This window comes from Phyllobates terribilis, unplaced genomic scaffold (genome assembly GCF_046119375.1).
Source record: "Phyllobates terribilis strain yellow unplaced genomic scaffold, ASM4611937v1 Scaffold_7__3_contigs__length_470593459, whole genome shotgun sequence".
In the NCBI taxonomy this organism is placed as follows: Eukaryota; Metazoa; Chordata; class Amphibia; order Anura; family Dendrobatidae; genus Phyllobates; species Phyllobates terribilis.
The window spans coordinates 402607175-402620172 of record NW_027362767.1 but is presented as its reverse complement, the minus strand read 5'-3'; the positions used below and the strand labels follow the sequence as shown (position 1 = coordinate 402620172).

The following is a 12998-nucleotide window of genomic DNA, read 5'->3' as shown; positions in this document are numbered from 1 at the left end:
TGGCAGAGCCCCAAAAGTGCCAGAACAGCAGAACCCCCCACAAGAGACCCCATTTTACAAACGACACTTCTCAATATATTCATCTAGGGCTGCGGTGAGCATATTGACACCATATGTACCTCGCCGAATTTGACACAATTTGGGCGGTGAAGAAAGAATAATTAAATTTTTACCACCAAAGTTTTGTTTTAGCCCCAGATTTTACATTTTCACACTGGGAAATGGGTAAAAATGGCACGAACATTTGTTTTTTCAGAGGCGCACAAAACTGTGGCCGACAGCACTTTTATGCCCGCCTAATAAAAAGATGGACACCGTGGCACAGGCCAAAAGGAGTCCACGGTGCCTCCATCTGCCTCATTACAGGGAATCTTCTGCTGGGGGTTCTGTCTGAATCACTGATTTCAGAGATTTACATGGAAACCCCGGTGTAAGCGCTCAGTTCAGAGCGCAGGATAAATGTGAGCAGAGCCTTACTGTGATCTTTGGGAGGCAGAATGAACAAATCAGTAGCAGGTGAAGAATTGGTTTTATTAATTTTTTACGCCGTTCCTCGTGCGGTATAAGTGATTAGATGACTTTATTCTTCGGGTCGGTGCCATTACAGCGATACCAGATTTATATCGGGTTTTTATGTTTGACAGCTGTCACACACTAAGAGACGCTTTTTTTTGCAAAAAAATAGTTTTTGCATCATCATATTTTGAGAGCTGTAATTTTTCCATATTTTGGCAAACAGAGTCATGTGACGGCTTGGTTTTTGCGGGACAATTTGACGTTTTTATTGTACCATTTTCAGGCACGTGACATTTTTTGATCGCTTTCTGTTCCTATTTTTGAAAGGCAGAATAAACAAAAAACAACAATTCAGGAATTGTTTTTATGTTGTTGTTTTTTTATGCCGTTCCACGTGTGCTAAAATTGATAAAGCAGCTTTATTCTATGGGTCAGTACGATTAGAGCGGTACTACATTTATATTTTTTTTATGTTTTGGCGCTTTTACACAATAAAAACTTTTATAGAAAACATATTTTTATTGCATCGCTTTATTTTGAGAGCTATAACTTTTTTATTTTTCAGCTGATGGAGCTGTATGGCGGCTTGTTTTTTTGCGGGACAAGATGACGTATTCAGCGGTACCAGTTTTATTTACATTTGTGTTTTTGATCGCGTTTTATTTCATTTTTTGTTCGGCCATATGATGATAAAGCACCATTTTTTGCTTCATTTTTTTTTATTTTTATTTTTTACCGTGTTCACTAAAGGGGTTAAATAGTAGGACAGTTTTATAGGTCAGGTCGTTCCGGACGCGGAAATACCAAATATGTGTACTTTTATTGTTTTGTGTTTTTTTTTTCATAATAATATTTATTTATGGGTAAAATATTTTTTTGTTTTTTTATTTATTTTTTATATTGTAACATTTTTTTTTTCACTTTTTTACTTTGTCCCACTATAAGACTTTCATTTTTTACAGTCTTATCGCTTGTATAGCATAGGGATGCATGCATGCATATTCTGACTCAAAGCCATAAAAATAAAACCCAAAAATCAATAGTTTTTTTTTTTGTTTTCTTTTTCATTATTTCCCCTCATTTTATTTTGTTTGTTTTTTTTTTTCTTATTTTTCAGTACATTGGATGGTAAAGTGAATGGTGTCATTCAAAACTATAACTTGCACCTGCAGAAAAAAAAAAAACTCTCATACAGCGAAGTATACGGAAAAATAAAAAAGTTATAGCTCCGAGGTATCGCCATATTCTGACTCAAAGCCATAAAAATAAAACCCAAAAATCAATGGCGTTTTTTGGGGAGTTTATTATTACATTATTTCACCTCATTTTGTTTTGTTTGTTTTTTTCTTGTTTTTTGGTACATTAGATGGTAAGGTGAATGGTGTAATTCCAAACTTTAATTTATCCTGCAAAAAAAAACAAAACAAACAAGCTCTCATACAGCAAAGTATATGAGAAAAAAAAGTTATGGCCCCAGAGATATCGCCATATTCTGATTCAAAGATGAAAAAATAAAACCCCCAAATTAATGGTGTTTTTTTTTTCACCATTTCACCACATTTTCTTTTTAGTTTTTTTTTTTCTTGTTTTCAGTACATTAGATGGTAAGGTGAATGGTGTAATTCCAAGCTACAATTTGTCCTGCAAAAAAAACAAACAAGCCCTCATATGGTGAAATTTAAAAAATAAGTTATGGCCCATGGAAGAAGGGGAAGGAAATAACAAAAGTTGAAAAGCAAAAATTGGCTCTGTCAGGAATGGGTTGGATTGGGAGCCTTTAGGAGACATGAGAGGTGGTCGGATATATATCTTTTGGCTTGACTTTTGGTACTCAAAAACACTGACATGTCAACCATATCATCCGCACGCGCACACACACACCAGCCGCATCCCAGAGACGCGAGAAAATTGAACAAAGGACAAAAGTTTTTTGCCGTTCATTAAAAAATAAACATATTTAATGATTAAATCATATTCTGAAACACTGAACTATCAGAGGGGATGACGGGATTTCATCTGGGTGTTACAGTAAAGAAACTGAAAAGGAGAACCATAATCAAGATACCATTTGTAATATGCAAAAAATTAAATAACTCTGAACCTTGCCGTCCATTCCGAACATGAGGAAGATCAAACACAATTAAAAAAAAAAAAAAACAATCAATAAAAAAAACTTAAATGTATTAAAATTTAAATCAACTCTTTTTTTTTTAAATATTGTATTTTTCTTTAAATTGGACCCGTCTCTCGCACACAAGCAGGAAGCAGCCATTTTTATAGGACGATCCTTTTTTTTTTTTTTTTATTCATTCCCAGGGCCACGCGCCTCTTAAGAGGTGACGGCTTCGATAATTGTCCAGACCACAAAATATAACTGCTCGCTTATGGGAGTACGAGACAGCTTCACTTCTAGGAGGCAAGAACAAAATAACCATAAAATCTATTTTTACCTTCCGTCTTTCTGTACAAAATAACAGTAGAAAAACACAATATATTCCTCGAGAAAAAAAAAAAAAAAGATATTCGCTCCAACCACCAAAAAAAATTAATTAATAGCAACTTTTTTTTTTTTTTTTCATTTAATACAAAATAGCAATAAAACATTCCAGCAATATACAGAACACTGCACAGCTAGTGCAAACTTTACAGGCTTGTGTATGTGTGTGTGTGTGTTGTGGAGTTGTGTACGATGCTGAGTTGCACTTCTGCCTGCGGTGAAGATGTGGATTTGGATGTGATCTCTCAGGACAACCTTCAAGTCCATATCCTCAAAAATATCAGCGATTTGCTTCTTCTCCAATTCCTGGCAATTTACTTTAAAGGGGTCCTCTAACTTTAAAGAGGACCTCTCAACCAGGTAAAAAGTGTCCAATTTTTGGTCTTTTTTTTTTTTTAATCTGCTCCAAATGCATGGCTTTATGCCCCGTGTACAAAGCTAAAAGCAGGATTTCCCGTTATTCAGGGAGAGCAATAGGAATAAAATTAGCCAATCACAGTGCAGCAGTTTAAAGGGGTATTCCGGATTTAGCAAATAAAGGTAATTTTTTCTTCTATAATGAAAAGTTATACAATTTTCCAATATCTTTCTGTATCAATTCCCTGCATTTTTGAAGATTCCATTCCATGACCGCCTTAATATTTTACTTCCATTAACTAATATTTAGTCATATGATGGACACACAGGTGCACGACTAGTCCCAAATCTGTAATGAGCTGTAAAAATGGCTGCCGCAAAAAAACAGTAAACTGCTAATATCCCTTTAAATAAATAAAAGTTATTAAATCCTAACAACTTTTCAAACTTCTGATTATGTAATGTATGGGCAATCTTAATTTGGGAGTGGAAACTCCACTTTAATTTTTTTTTTTTGCTTTTCAGATACAACTAAACCCATAGTACATAGCAACGTAGGGAGCATTAGTTATGGGGTGATGCCCCAATGGAATTACCTTGAATCACAATCTTTCTCTATATGACTAGAAATATGACATTTTTAGGGACGCTTCAGAAAAAGCTGAGGCACTGTGTTTTGCCTGGTCTAGGGTCTGAGGAGTGGTGTATGACACTTACATATTTTTTTTTAAATCTGATTCATGCCCCACTCCTTTGTGCTCTGTACTAAACACAACACATTGTATCAACGTTCTTGAAGTGTTCTTTTAAAACATACTATAGGTATCGACTTTTTTGCTCCAGTGAAGATGATATTATTGAAGTCGTTGTCCAATTCCTCAAAGTAATACTGATTGCTGAGGGTCAGGACTTGTGCAGATGACTGTATTTTGGTCCGAGTGAGATCCAACAAAACATTGGACCGCACCCCGACCAATGTTATTCTATGGGGCAGTGCACATGTCCGGTTTTGTTCTCGGGCTGAACCGCTGCATGCCCGAACTTGATCCGATATTCAGATCGCAATCGGCCATGCACATGCAAGTCAGCGTGTCCTTGGAAACCATCGGACTGCACTTAAATGACATCTGAGTGCCAAGCGATTTCCACGGACTGACAGAATAGAGAAGATTGAGATATTTATTTCTCCATCTTCTCCTCATCCGAGAGAATTGGATCACACTCTGATCAAACTCTGATTAGGTTGTGATTAGCATATTCGACCCAATTATCTCAGATGAGAGAATACATGGTCGTCTGCACCTGCCCTCAGACTGCTGGGAACCCCACGGAACCCGAGCATGGGGTTCCGGAATGTCCAGTTAGAATGGAGCGCGTGCTTGACACTCCTCTCTTCTTTGCCATAGATTACAGAGCTCCGTTGTTGGTATTTGTAGGAGTTTCACAGGTCCCCCCAGCAATCAGCAAGTTATCACCTATCAAGTGAATAGGTGTTAACTTGCCAATTTGGGACAACCTCTTTAATAGATTACCCCCAGTGCGAGCAACAAAATAGAGCCACACACTGGTGGGCACCAAAAACTTGCAATTGGTGGTCCTGCGAAAAAAACAAATGCAACTCACAAAAGGCACATAGGAGCACAGAAGCCCCCACTGCACCAGGAAAAAGTGGTATACTACCAATACATAGAAGCAAAATATGTAGTAAAATAGGGAGGGTTAATGTAAGCCAATAAATGAAAAGCATCTATAGGTGGAATCCTCCTCGAAGGCTTTCGAATTCTAAGGCTCTCATGGGGCAAAAAAATAGATTGTCATTATAATGTGCACTTCGCTAGCGATGGGTACGATTTCCCTTAACAGGATAAAGCGGCTTCCAGCAATGACACGTGAAGATGGAGGTTATTGTGCAGATTGCTATACAGTTTTGTTTGGTTACATTTTGGAGGTGCTTCAGGGCTCATCATAGGTGGACAGTAAAGGCTGGATAATCCCAGTAATGGGCATTATGCTGCACTTTTGTCCCTGTTTTGTACTAGACTGCATCTTATACGGTTAGTTGATTGCTAATGTCCATGTACGATTAGTTGATTGCTAATGTCCATTATGACACAGCCAAGACTGGCCTATATACCATACAGTAACCATATAAACAAACTGTATCTGTGCAGCACATCCATAGATTGAAACATGAATGTGCACGGGTAAAGCTAGTGCTACAGGGGGACTTCAGATCACAATGTCATTCAGCTAAAATCCCACCTAATGATTGTGGTCACACAGGTTTGGATTTTTGCCGTTGCGCTAACTTGCGTGACCACATTCACTATCATTAGTTGCAATTTAGTGGCATAAGGCTGTGTGCCCACTATGCGTTTTTTAAGCGTTTCCGCAGAGGCAATTCCACTGCAGAAACGCTTAAAAAACGCTTGGTAGAAGGTCTGCCATGTTCCCCAATGATAATCCGCATGTGCGGATTATCATTGCAATCTCAATATTGTGCATCCAAAGTTGCCGTTTAGCCCTAGCCTAAAATGTGAGATATTGAACTAGGCTCCACTTTGATAACAAGAGTGGAATAAAAAGTATCAGCATCTGGACCGAGAACTTGTCCCATAAACAACTTTTATCAGCTATCCAAAGGATAAATAAAAAATGCTTAATCACTGTTGGTCCAGCTGCTGAGACCCCACTGATCTTTTGAACAGGGGCCAAAATTCTCCTGTGTGAACAGAGTGGCAGTAAACATGTGCAACCACCACTCCTATAGGATATCACACAAGGCTCTTCTCATGAGCAGTGGAGGTCCCAGCAGTTGGACCCCACGAGATCATCCATTTATCCTCCTTCCTGTGAATAGTTGGTATATTTTCTCCTTGGGAGACAACCCCTTTAGTATACACCCATTTTGGATGTTCCTAGATTGTGAATAATATCAACAACGTACCTTTAAGATTGTGCCTGCTGAGATCATGGGCAATCCGAAAAAAAAGGGAAGCCAAGGGAAACTCATATGCCCCAGGGTTACCCTACAGCACCTCAGCCTCAACAGTCTGCATCTCATAGGCATAAATGGGAATGTGAACTTTCTTGAAGGGCCATCAAGACAATGTGGGCATCTGATTTGGATTGCTATTTCTTACACACAATTCCCGAAACTGAATATATTTGCAAAGGCTCAACTATATAAACCCAATTGCCACCAGAAGGAAGGGTGATGTATGAAACAGACCCAAAAACTTATTGATGCCCATGCCAATGCCTACATTTTCTCACAATATGACTGACTGTTGTTTTTAATACCTCTATTCTTATTTGCACCTGTTCCTATAAATGACTTCCTTCTCCAAACCCAGCTGATTGGTAATTCTCAGTAGTAAGTGCACATACAATGAGACCATCTTCTCACAGATGAGACTGCCTTCCAGTGAGCCCACATTTCGATGTATGAGGCTATCCTTCCATTGAGTGATATACAAGATTATCCCCTGTCTTTTGCTTCATCCCTATATAGACTCAGTCACCACGTAGATTTGTTCCTCAGTTGCAAATGGTCATTACCTACAAAGACCAAAGAATGGAGCACCTAAACTATATAACAACGTCCATAGACTTTGTATTCATGTCAGAAGGTCCCCGATCCTTTAATATGTATGGGGGGCTTTCGGGATATGCCACAAACATACAGTAGATGCATGTTCTACCAATGGGATTTGCATCTACTAACACGTTTTGCTCCTAATTTCCATGCAAGTGAATGGTAACTCCGATCACCTCTTCAACATCAGTGTCGTGCACACGGCAACATACTCCAGACGGATGCAAGTCCCATTGGTGGAACCTACATCTGCTATACATTTATGGCATATATTGTGGACATGCCACAAATGTATGAGATGGAAATACCCCTTTAGGTTCCAAATGCTGCTTTTATATAACATTATGATAGTTTTTTTACTGATCTGCTCATTGATATTACTGATCCAGACAGTCTCAGGAGATACATCCACCAGCCAGTATTGAATCATTGGCCCCCTCTCATGTTAAATATGTCTCACTTACAATGATTGTCTTTTTAGTTTTAAGTCATACACTAAAAAAAAAAATAATTCTTAGTTGGGACCATTTTTTTTTATAAAATCCAGGCACTCCTATGTCATTTAATTATTCATGTGATTCGTGGTAACCTTGACCGTACCGTTACATGCCTAATCATCGGCAAGTCAATAAAGGGATAAATGCACTTATAAAATCATGTTCCCTAATTAACACAATTACCAGAATGTATTGTATTTTGGATAATTGCCTGAAATGACCTGTTGGAAAACCTCTGCACCTCCTAGAAAAGACAAATAAGACTGAAGCAAGTCAACACGGTCATGGTCAACATGGCTTCCTTGGTCAAAGATGATGCTGAAGGCAGATGTGTTCATCAGATATTAACAAGTAATTTCAGGCACTGTACTGAAAATATATGTGACTCTGTAGGTGAGTGAAAGATTAAAAACTTAAGAATTTCCAAAACATCTTAGATGTATAACTAGAAATGAAGAAAAACTTTCCAGTTTGGGTCTAGCCTCTCCCAGTACGATACCAGTGCAATTCAGCCACAAAGACTGCAAATTATCCTACCTCCAAAAAGAAAGGACATCAGCCATACCAGAAACTCATCCAAAGTGGCAGAGAAACCCAACTGTAGACATCTGTTTCGGGATTGTTGCCCCTCATCAGCACAAAACAGTGTATTCAACCACTACTGATAAAAAGCAAGAACTCCGATGAGTACGTAGAGTTGAATGTCTCTTCCTTTTGGAAGTGTCTTTGGTTTGAGAAATCTTTCTTTCTTCTGAAGAAGAACAAATTTGCATTTTTGTTACCTTAGAGCATTGCCTGTAAGTCTTCATATACCCTTCATACAACCTGGATCTCCAATGAGAACCCTTTTCGAGCAGCCACATACATTGACACACTTGTAATTTTTTTTGGTAATCACTGGAGTAAAACCTCATCCTGTCCTTCTCTTCTTCTCAAGTTGAAGGTGTCTTTCTTACAAAAAGCAGCTATACAAAAGTGACAACTAATAACTTCCATGTATAAAATCAGTATTAGCTTTCACATTTATCTCTCTATAGCTGTTTTGGTAGGATATTTACTGCTATTCTCTTTTGTCACAGGTATAAACATGGATCGGAAAGGAAAATACAGCAAAGAACAGGCTCAGGTATAAGGACACCATTGAGGGAGCACAGTTGATTCAGTCAAAATTTACTTAGCCACTGTCCAACCAAACATGGCTTGACCCACCATGAGCTGACCCTCCTCAAACAGCAATTTCCTCTACACTGAGATGGTTTGAATTCTCCTGCATGGACCTCAGCATTGCAGCTGTAGATACAGAGGTGCTAGTTATATGGGAACGTGTGATGCTTCCCAAATCTAATATCTCTGTCATCATTTCGTTTCTGGGTCTGTACATCCAAGCTTTGGTCCACAAGCCAACCTTGCTTACAATAATTACAGTATGGAGATGTCATCTGCAGAAGACCAAAATAGGCTACCATGAAGATAACATAATAAGCATAGCCATTGGTCAGTAATGGCTATTTTTGAGCAAAAGTGTCCATTTAACTTAAAGCTTGACCAAATTTGGTTGCCATTTTCAAAATTAAACTTTATTTTTTTTTAATTAATTAGATGATGATGTCATAAAACTTAATGGAGTCCGTGGAGGACACATCTAGTCGATGGACCTCAAGACCTTCAAAGCTAAAACTGAATTTGGCCTCTTTTAGAGTCCTCATGTCTTCAACTTGAGAGCAACACAATTACCCTGTTACCCTTGTAACCCAAAAATATCATCACACTGTATAGATTATGGTCAGAAGGTGTGTTATCAACAGTAGATGCATAACCAATATTCATATCCTTCTGCCTGCCCCAGAAGAATCAAATGGTCAAAAATTGGATTCAGTGTGACCTTAGCTCATCATTTTTGGTCTTCTGTAGAATTTCACTTCCAGCCCGTAATACATACATACATGTTATATTGTCTATAACATACAAAATTTTTGTCAGGACCACCTGTTCTTAATCAAATTCCATCCTGCCTCTTTTTGGTAGGTCGTTGCCTCTGCAGCCATATCTTGTCTGAAATACACATATCTCCCGGGCCAGTTGTATGACGTGCCCGCTCACAAAGATTGGCGCAGATCCTGCCATGTAAATATGCTGGCTCTCAAGAGGTTGAAAACTGAACATTACACTTTCCTCCTTGCACCCTGTTCCTCGTCCTCTCACCGCACCGCTTTATGCTTCCCCCCGCAACAGCCACAGTGTTCCCCGCACCAGTGGCATGCCCGTAATGGGAGGTAGCAGCACATGCAGGGGACCACAAGAGACAAGGCCACCAGGGCAGCCCAACGTATACAGAAATGGGGATGCCCAGGGTCGCAGGAGCAGGGGTCCGAATACTCGCCCTCTGAGTCTGACATGCAGTGGTATAGTAAGCTCTCAGCACACCACATGCAGGAAAGTTGGTAGACACAACGACCTATGGGGTCTGGAGCGTCCTGGCACTGCCCTCTGCCATTCTCTTCACTGCTAAACACGTCCCTGCAATAGACACAACGGGCGGTGGCTGTATCTTCCTCCCCAGACATATGAGAGTGTTCCTTAGACTTAGGAGAAGGGGTGCCGTGAATCCTGCAAGAAGGGGAGGCCCTAGGGTCCTTTAACTGACCCTCACTTTCTGATGTAGTTGAACTCGCAGCTCCTGGAAAGTGCCTGTCTTTGGCTTTGCTCCCGGTGGCTTTTTGGAAGTGGACTCTTAAGTCGGACTTAGACTGATCGGGTTGCTGTAGAGCTGCACGGCGATAGTCTTCATATCCTTTTGATACCCAAAGATCTTTGCATGGGTTGATGCTCTCAAGTTCTTCTTCATCATGGAAGGACAGACGTTTTAAAGGCTGTGACTGATGGGAGAGGTGAATATGTGTTAGTCAAACAAAACACTTCTTGCCTGCCTTACATTTATATCAGTGGAGTTGATCAAAGAGTAAAAGGTCACAGGCTTATGATCAAAGCGTCATAAAACTTTGGCAGGTGGACTATGGAGATGGTAGCAGCTGTCTTCTTGCCTTACTTGGGCTATATTCACATGGCGGTTAGCTTATGCATCACTAAATGCTTTTTCGGTATATCTTCAGGAAAAAAACAATCAACTACGCTTTAGTGTGGAGACATGCCACAAAACATATACCATGCAGGGATCCTATAGGTGCATGGCTGTATGACAAACAGTTGTAGATGACACAGCTCTAGGTGTGGAGCATGGTTTGGCCTGAAGATTCCCCATGGAACATTGGCCAAAAATAAAGTCCAAAAGTAATCTAAACATAGCCTTACACTGTCAGTTTTTTGATAGGTTGAAGCCCCTTAATCCCTTCCAGCTGTGGCCAATTTCAGTTTTTGCAGTTTCACTTTTTACTCCTCTTCGTACAATGGCCATAACTTTTTTTATTTTTCCTTCCCCACAGCAGTACAAGGGCTTGTTTTTTTTATAGTTATAGTTTTTTATAGATATAGTTTTGAATGACACTATTCATTTTACCATATAATGTATTGAAAAACTGGAAAAAAAAATCCATGTACAGCGAAATGATGAAAAAAAAATCATCTCAATTCTGCAATTTTTTTTTTTTTTTTTTATGGTGTTTAGCATGCGGTAAAAATGATCTGGCAACATGATTTTTCAGGTCAGTACGATTTTAGCTATACTAAACTTGCATAACTTTTTTTTAAATTCAAGTAGTGTTTTAAACTAGTCATATTTACCGTATTTAATCGTTGATATCAAGTACTTTTTTGTTACTTTATTTTATTTATATTTATTACTATATATTTCCTTATTTTTAACCTAGGAAAAAGGGGAGAGAGCATTGATTTTTTATTTTTTTTTTTTTACATTTTTTTTATTTTTTTTTTTACTTTATTTTTTTGGTCTCCTGCGATCCTTGTTCTACATAATTCAATACTAAAGTATTGCAAAAAACAGAGAAAATTACGCTACATACTGTGCTTCACTGGAGGACGAAAATGGTAGCCTTTAACAGTCTCGTGGCTGCCATGAAAATTCATTGGTAGCCTGCATCTTTCTAATGTGACCGTACAACTCTAAGCACTCTCTCACAGGTTCTGGGCACTTCTGCACAGCGGTATGTGCTATCAGTGAAGGGCCCCAGCACTTGGATCCCCCACCGATCTACAGGGTGTTTAAAGAGGTTGTCCACTACTTTTACACTGATGCGCTATCCTTAGGATAGGTTATCAATGTCTGATCTGCCGGGGTCCAACACCCGGCACCCCCGTCGATCAGCTGCTATCGGTGGCTGTGGCGGCGGCCGCCGACCGGAAGCTGCGGGGTACTGTACATCCGCCTCCTATTCAAAGCAATAGGAGGCAGATGTGCAGTAACAAGCCCCGGCCACTACAAGTGAGTACTTCCAGCCTCCTCCTATAAAAGCTGATCGGCGGGGGTGCCAGGTGTCAGACACTGGCCGATCAGATATTGATGCCCTATCCTAAGGATAGGCCATCAATGTAAAAGTAGTGGACAACTTCTTTAAGGGGCTTCAACATATCAACAGACTTTTGAAAAGTTTATTTATACTTTACGACTTATTACAGAATAATAATGGACGACTACAGTTTATATACCTGTGTGGTTGGACTGACTGATGGACCAGTGGTAAACCCAAATTCTTCAGAAACAGGAGATCTCACGTAGCAGCTAGAGGACGACTCACTGGTGACGATGGTGATGTGTTTTGGTAACATTTCCTTTCGGCTGTTGGAAGATGATTCACTATCTGTGTTTAGCTGAGGATGTGGAAAGTAAAGATAGTAATGTACGGGGGAAAATAAGAGTACATCTAGGTAGTACACAAAAAGGTTGTCCGGTTTGGACAGTCCATTTTTTTTAGAAAGAACCCAAATAAAAGAGTGTTTTGCTATTGTGACCTCAGGATTAAAGAAGCGCTCCTCCTCCTCCTCCTCCCATCAAAGTTTTATCCTCTTAATATATTGCACTCATCATATTATACAGCACTGTGTACTTACAATTGCTCATTTTGCCTTTCTACCCAGCTACTTCTTCTCTTTTCTCTACTATATGTAGAAACAGGAAGTCTCTTGTCTCTGCAATTATTCTACCCCTCTTTAACTCCTGACCCAGCTGCTCCCTCCAACCCGCCAGGGACTTTTGCAGTGACTTATGACTCATCCAGGGAAAAGAGATTTCCTGTTTCTATATAGAGCTTAGAAGGATTCAGCTAGTCGGTTTTTAATCACGTGATGTCATTAACCTAATGGAAAAGAGAAGAATTAACTGGGTAGAAAGACAAAATGAGCAATTGTAAGTATACAGTGCTGTATAATATGATGATTGCACTATATTAAGAGGATAACAAATTTGATGGGAGTGCTTCTTTAAGTTGTAAACTTTGGGGAAAACAACAAGTGTTTAATTTCCCAGCAGCGCCCCCATAGGATATATGTGGAATTACATCATACCTATTAAAATTAATAGGTCGTCTATGTAATGAATGAATATGCCAGGATGAAAGACAGT

At 39.3% G+C, this 12998-nt stretch overlaps 1 protein-coding gene across 1 annotated transcript in view; it reads right to left on the bottom strand.

Annotated features, from left to right (window-relative positions):
* Window positions 1-3019: 3019 nt before the first annotated feature.
* SPRED3 (sprouty related EVH1 domain containing 3) overlaps window positions 3020-12998 on the bottom strand; it is a 71090-nt gene continuing 61111 nt past the window's right edge. Inside the window, exons 5-6 of the mRNA XM_073641633.1 lie at window positions 12086-12247; window positions 3020-10341 (exon numbers count right to left, since the gene is read on the bottom strand). Of these exons, the coding sequence (XP_073497734.1) occupies window positions 9664-10341; window positions 12086-12247 (840 nt within the window). The 3' untranslated portion in view covers window positions 3020-9663. The remainder of the gene's footprint in view (window positions 10342-12085; window positions 12248-12998) is intronic.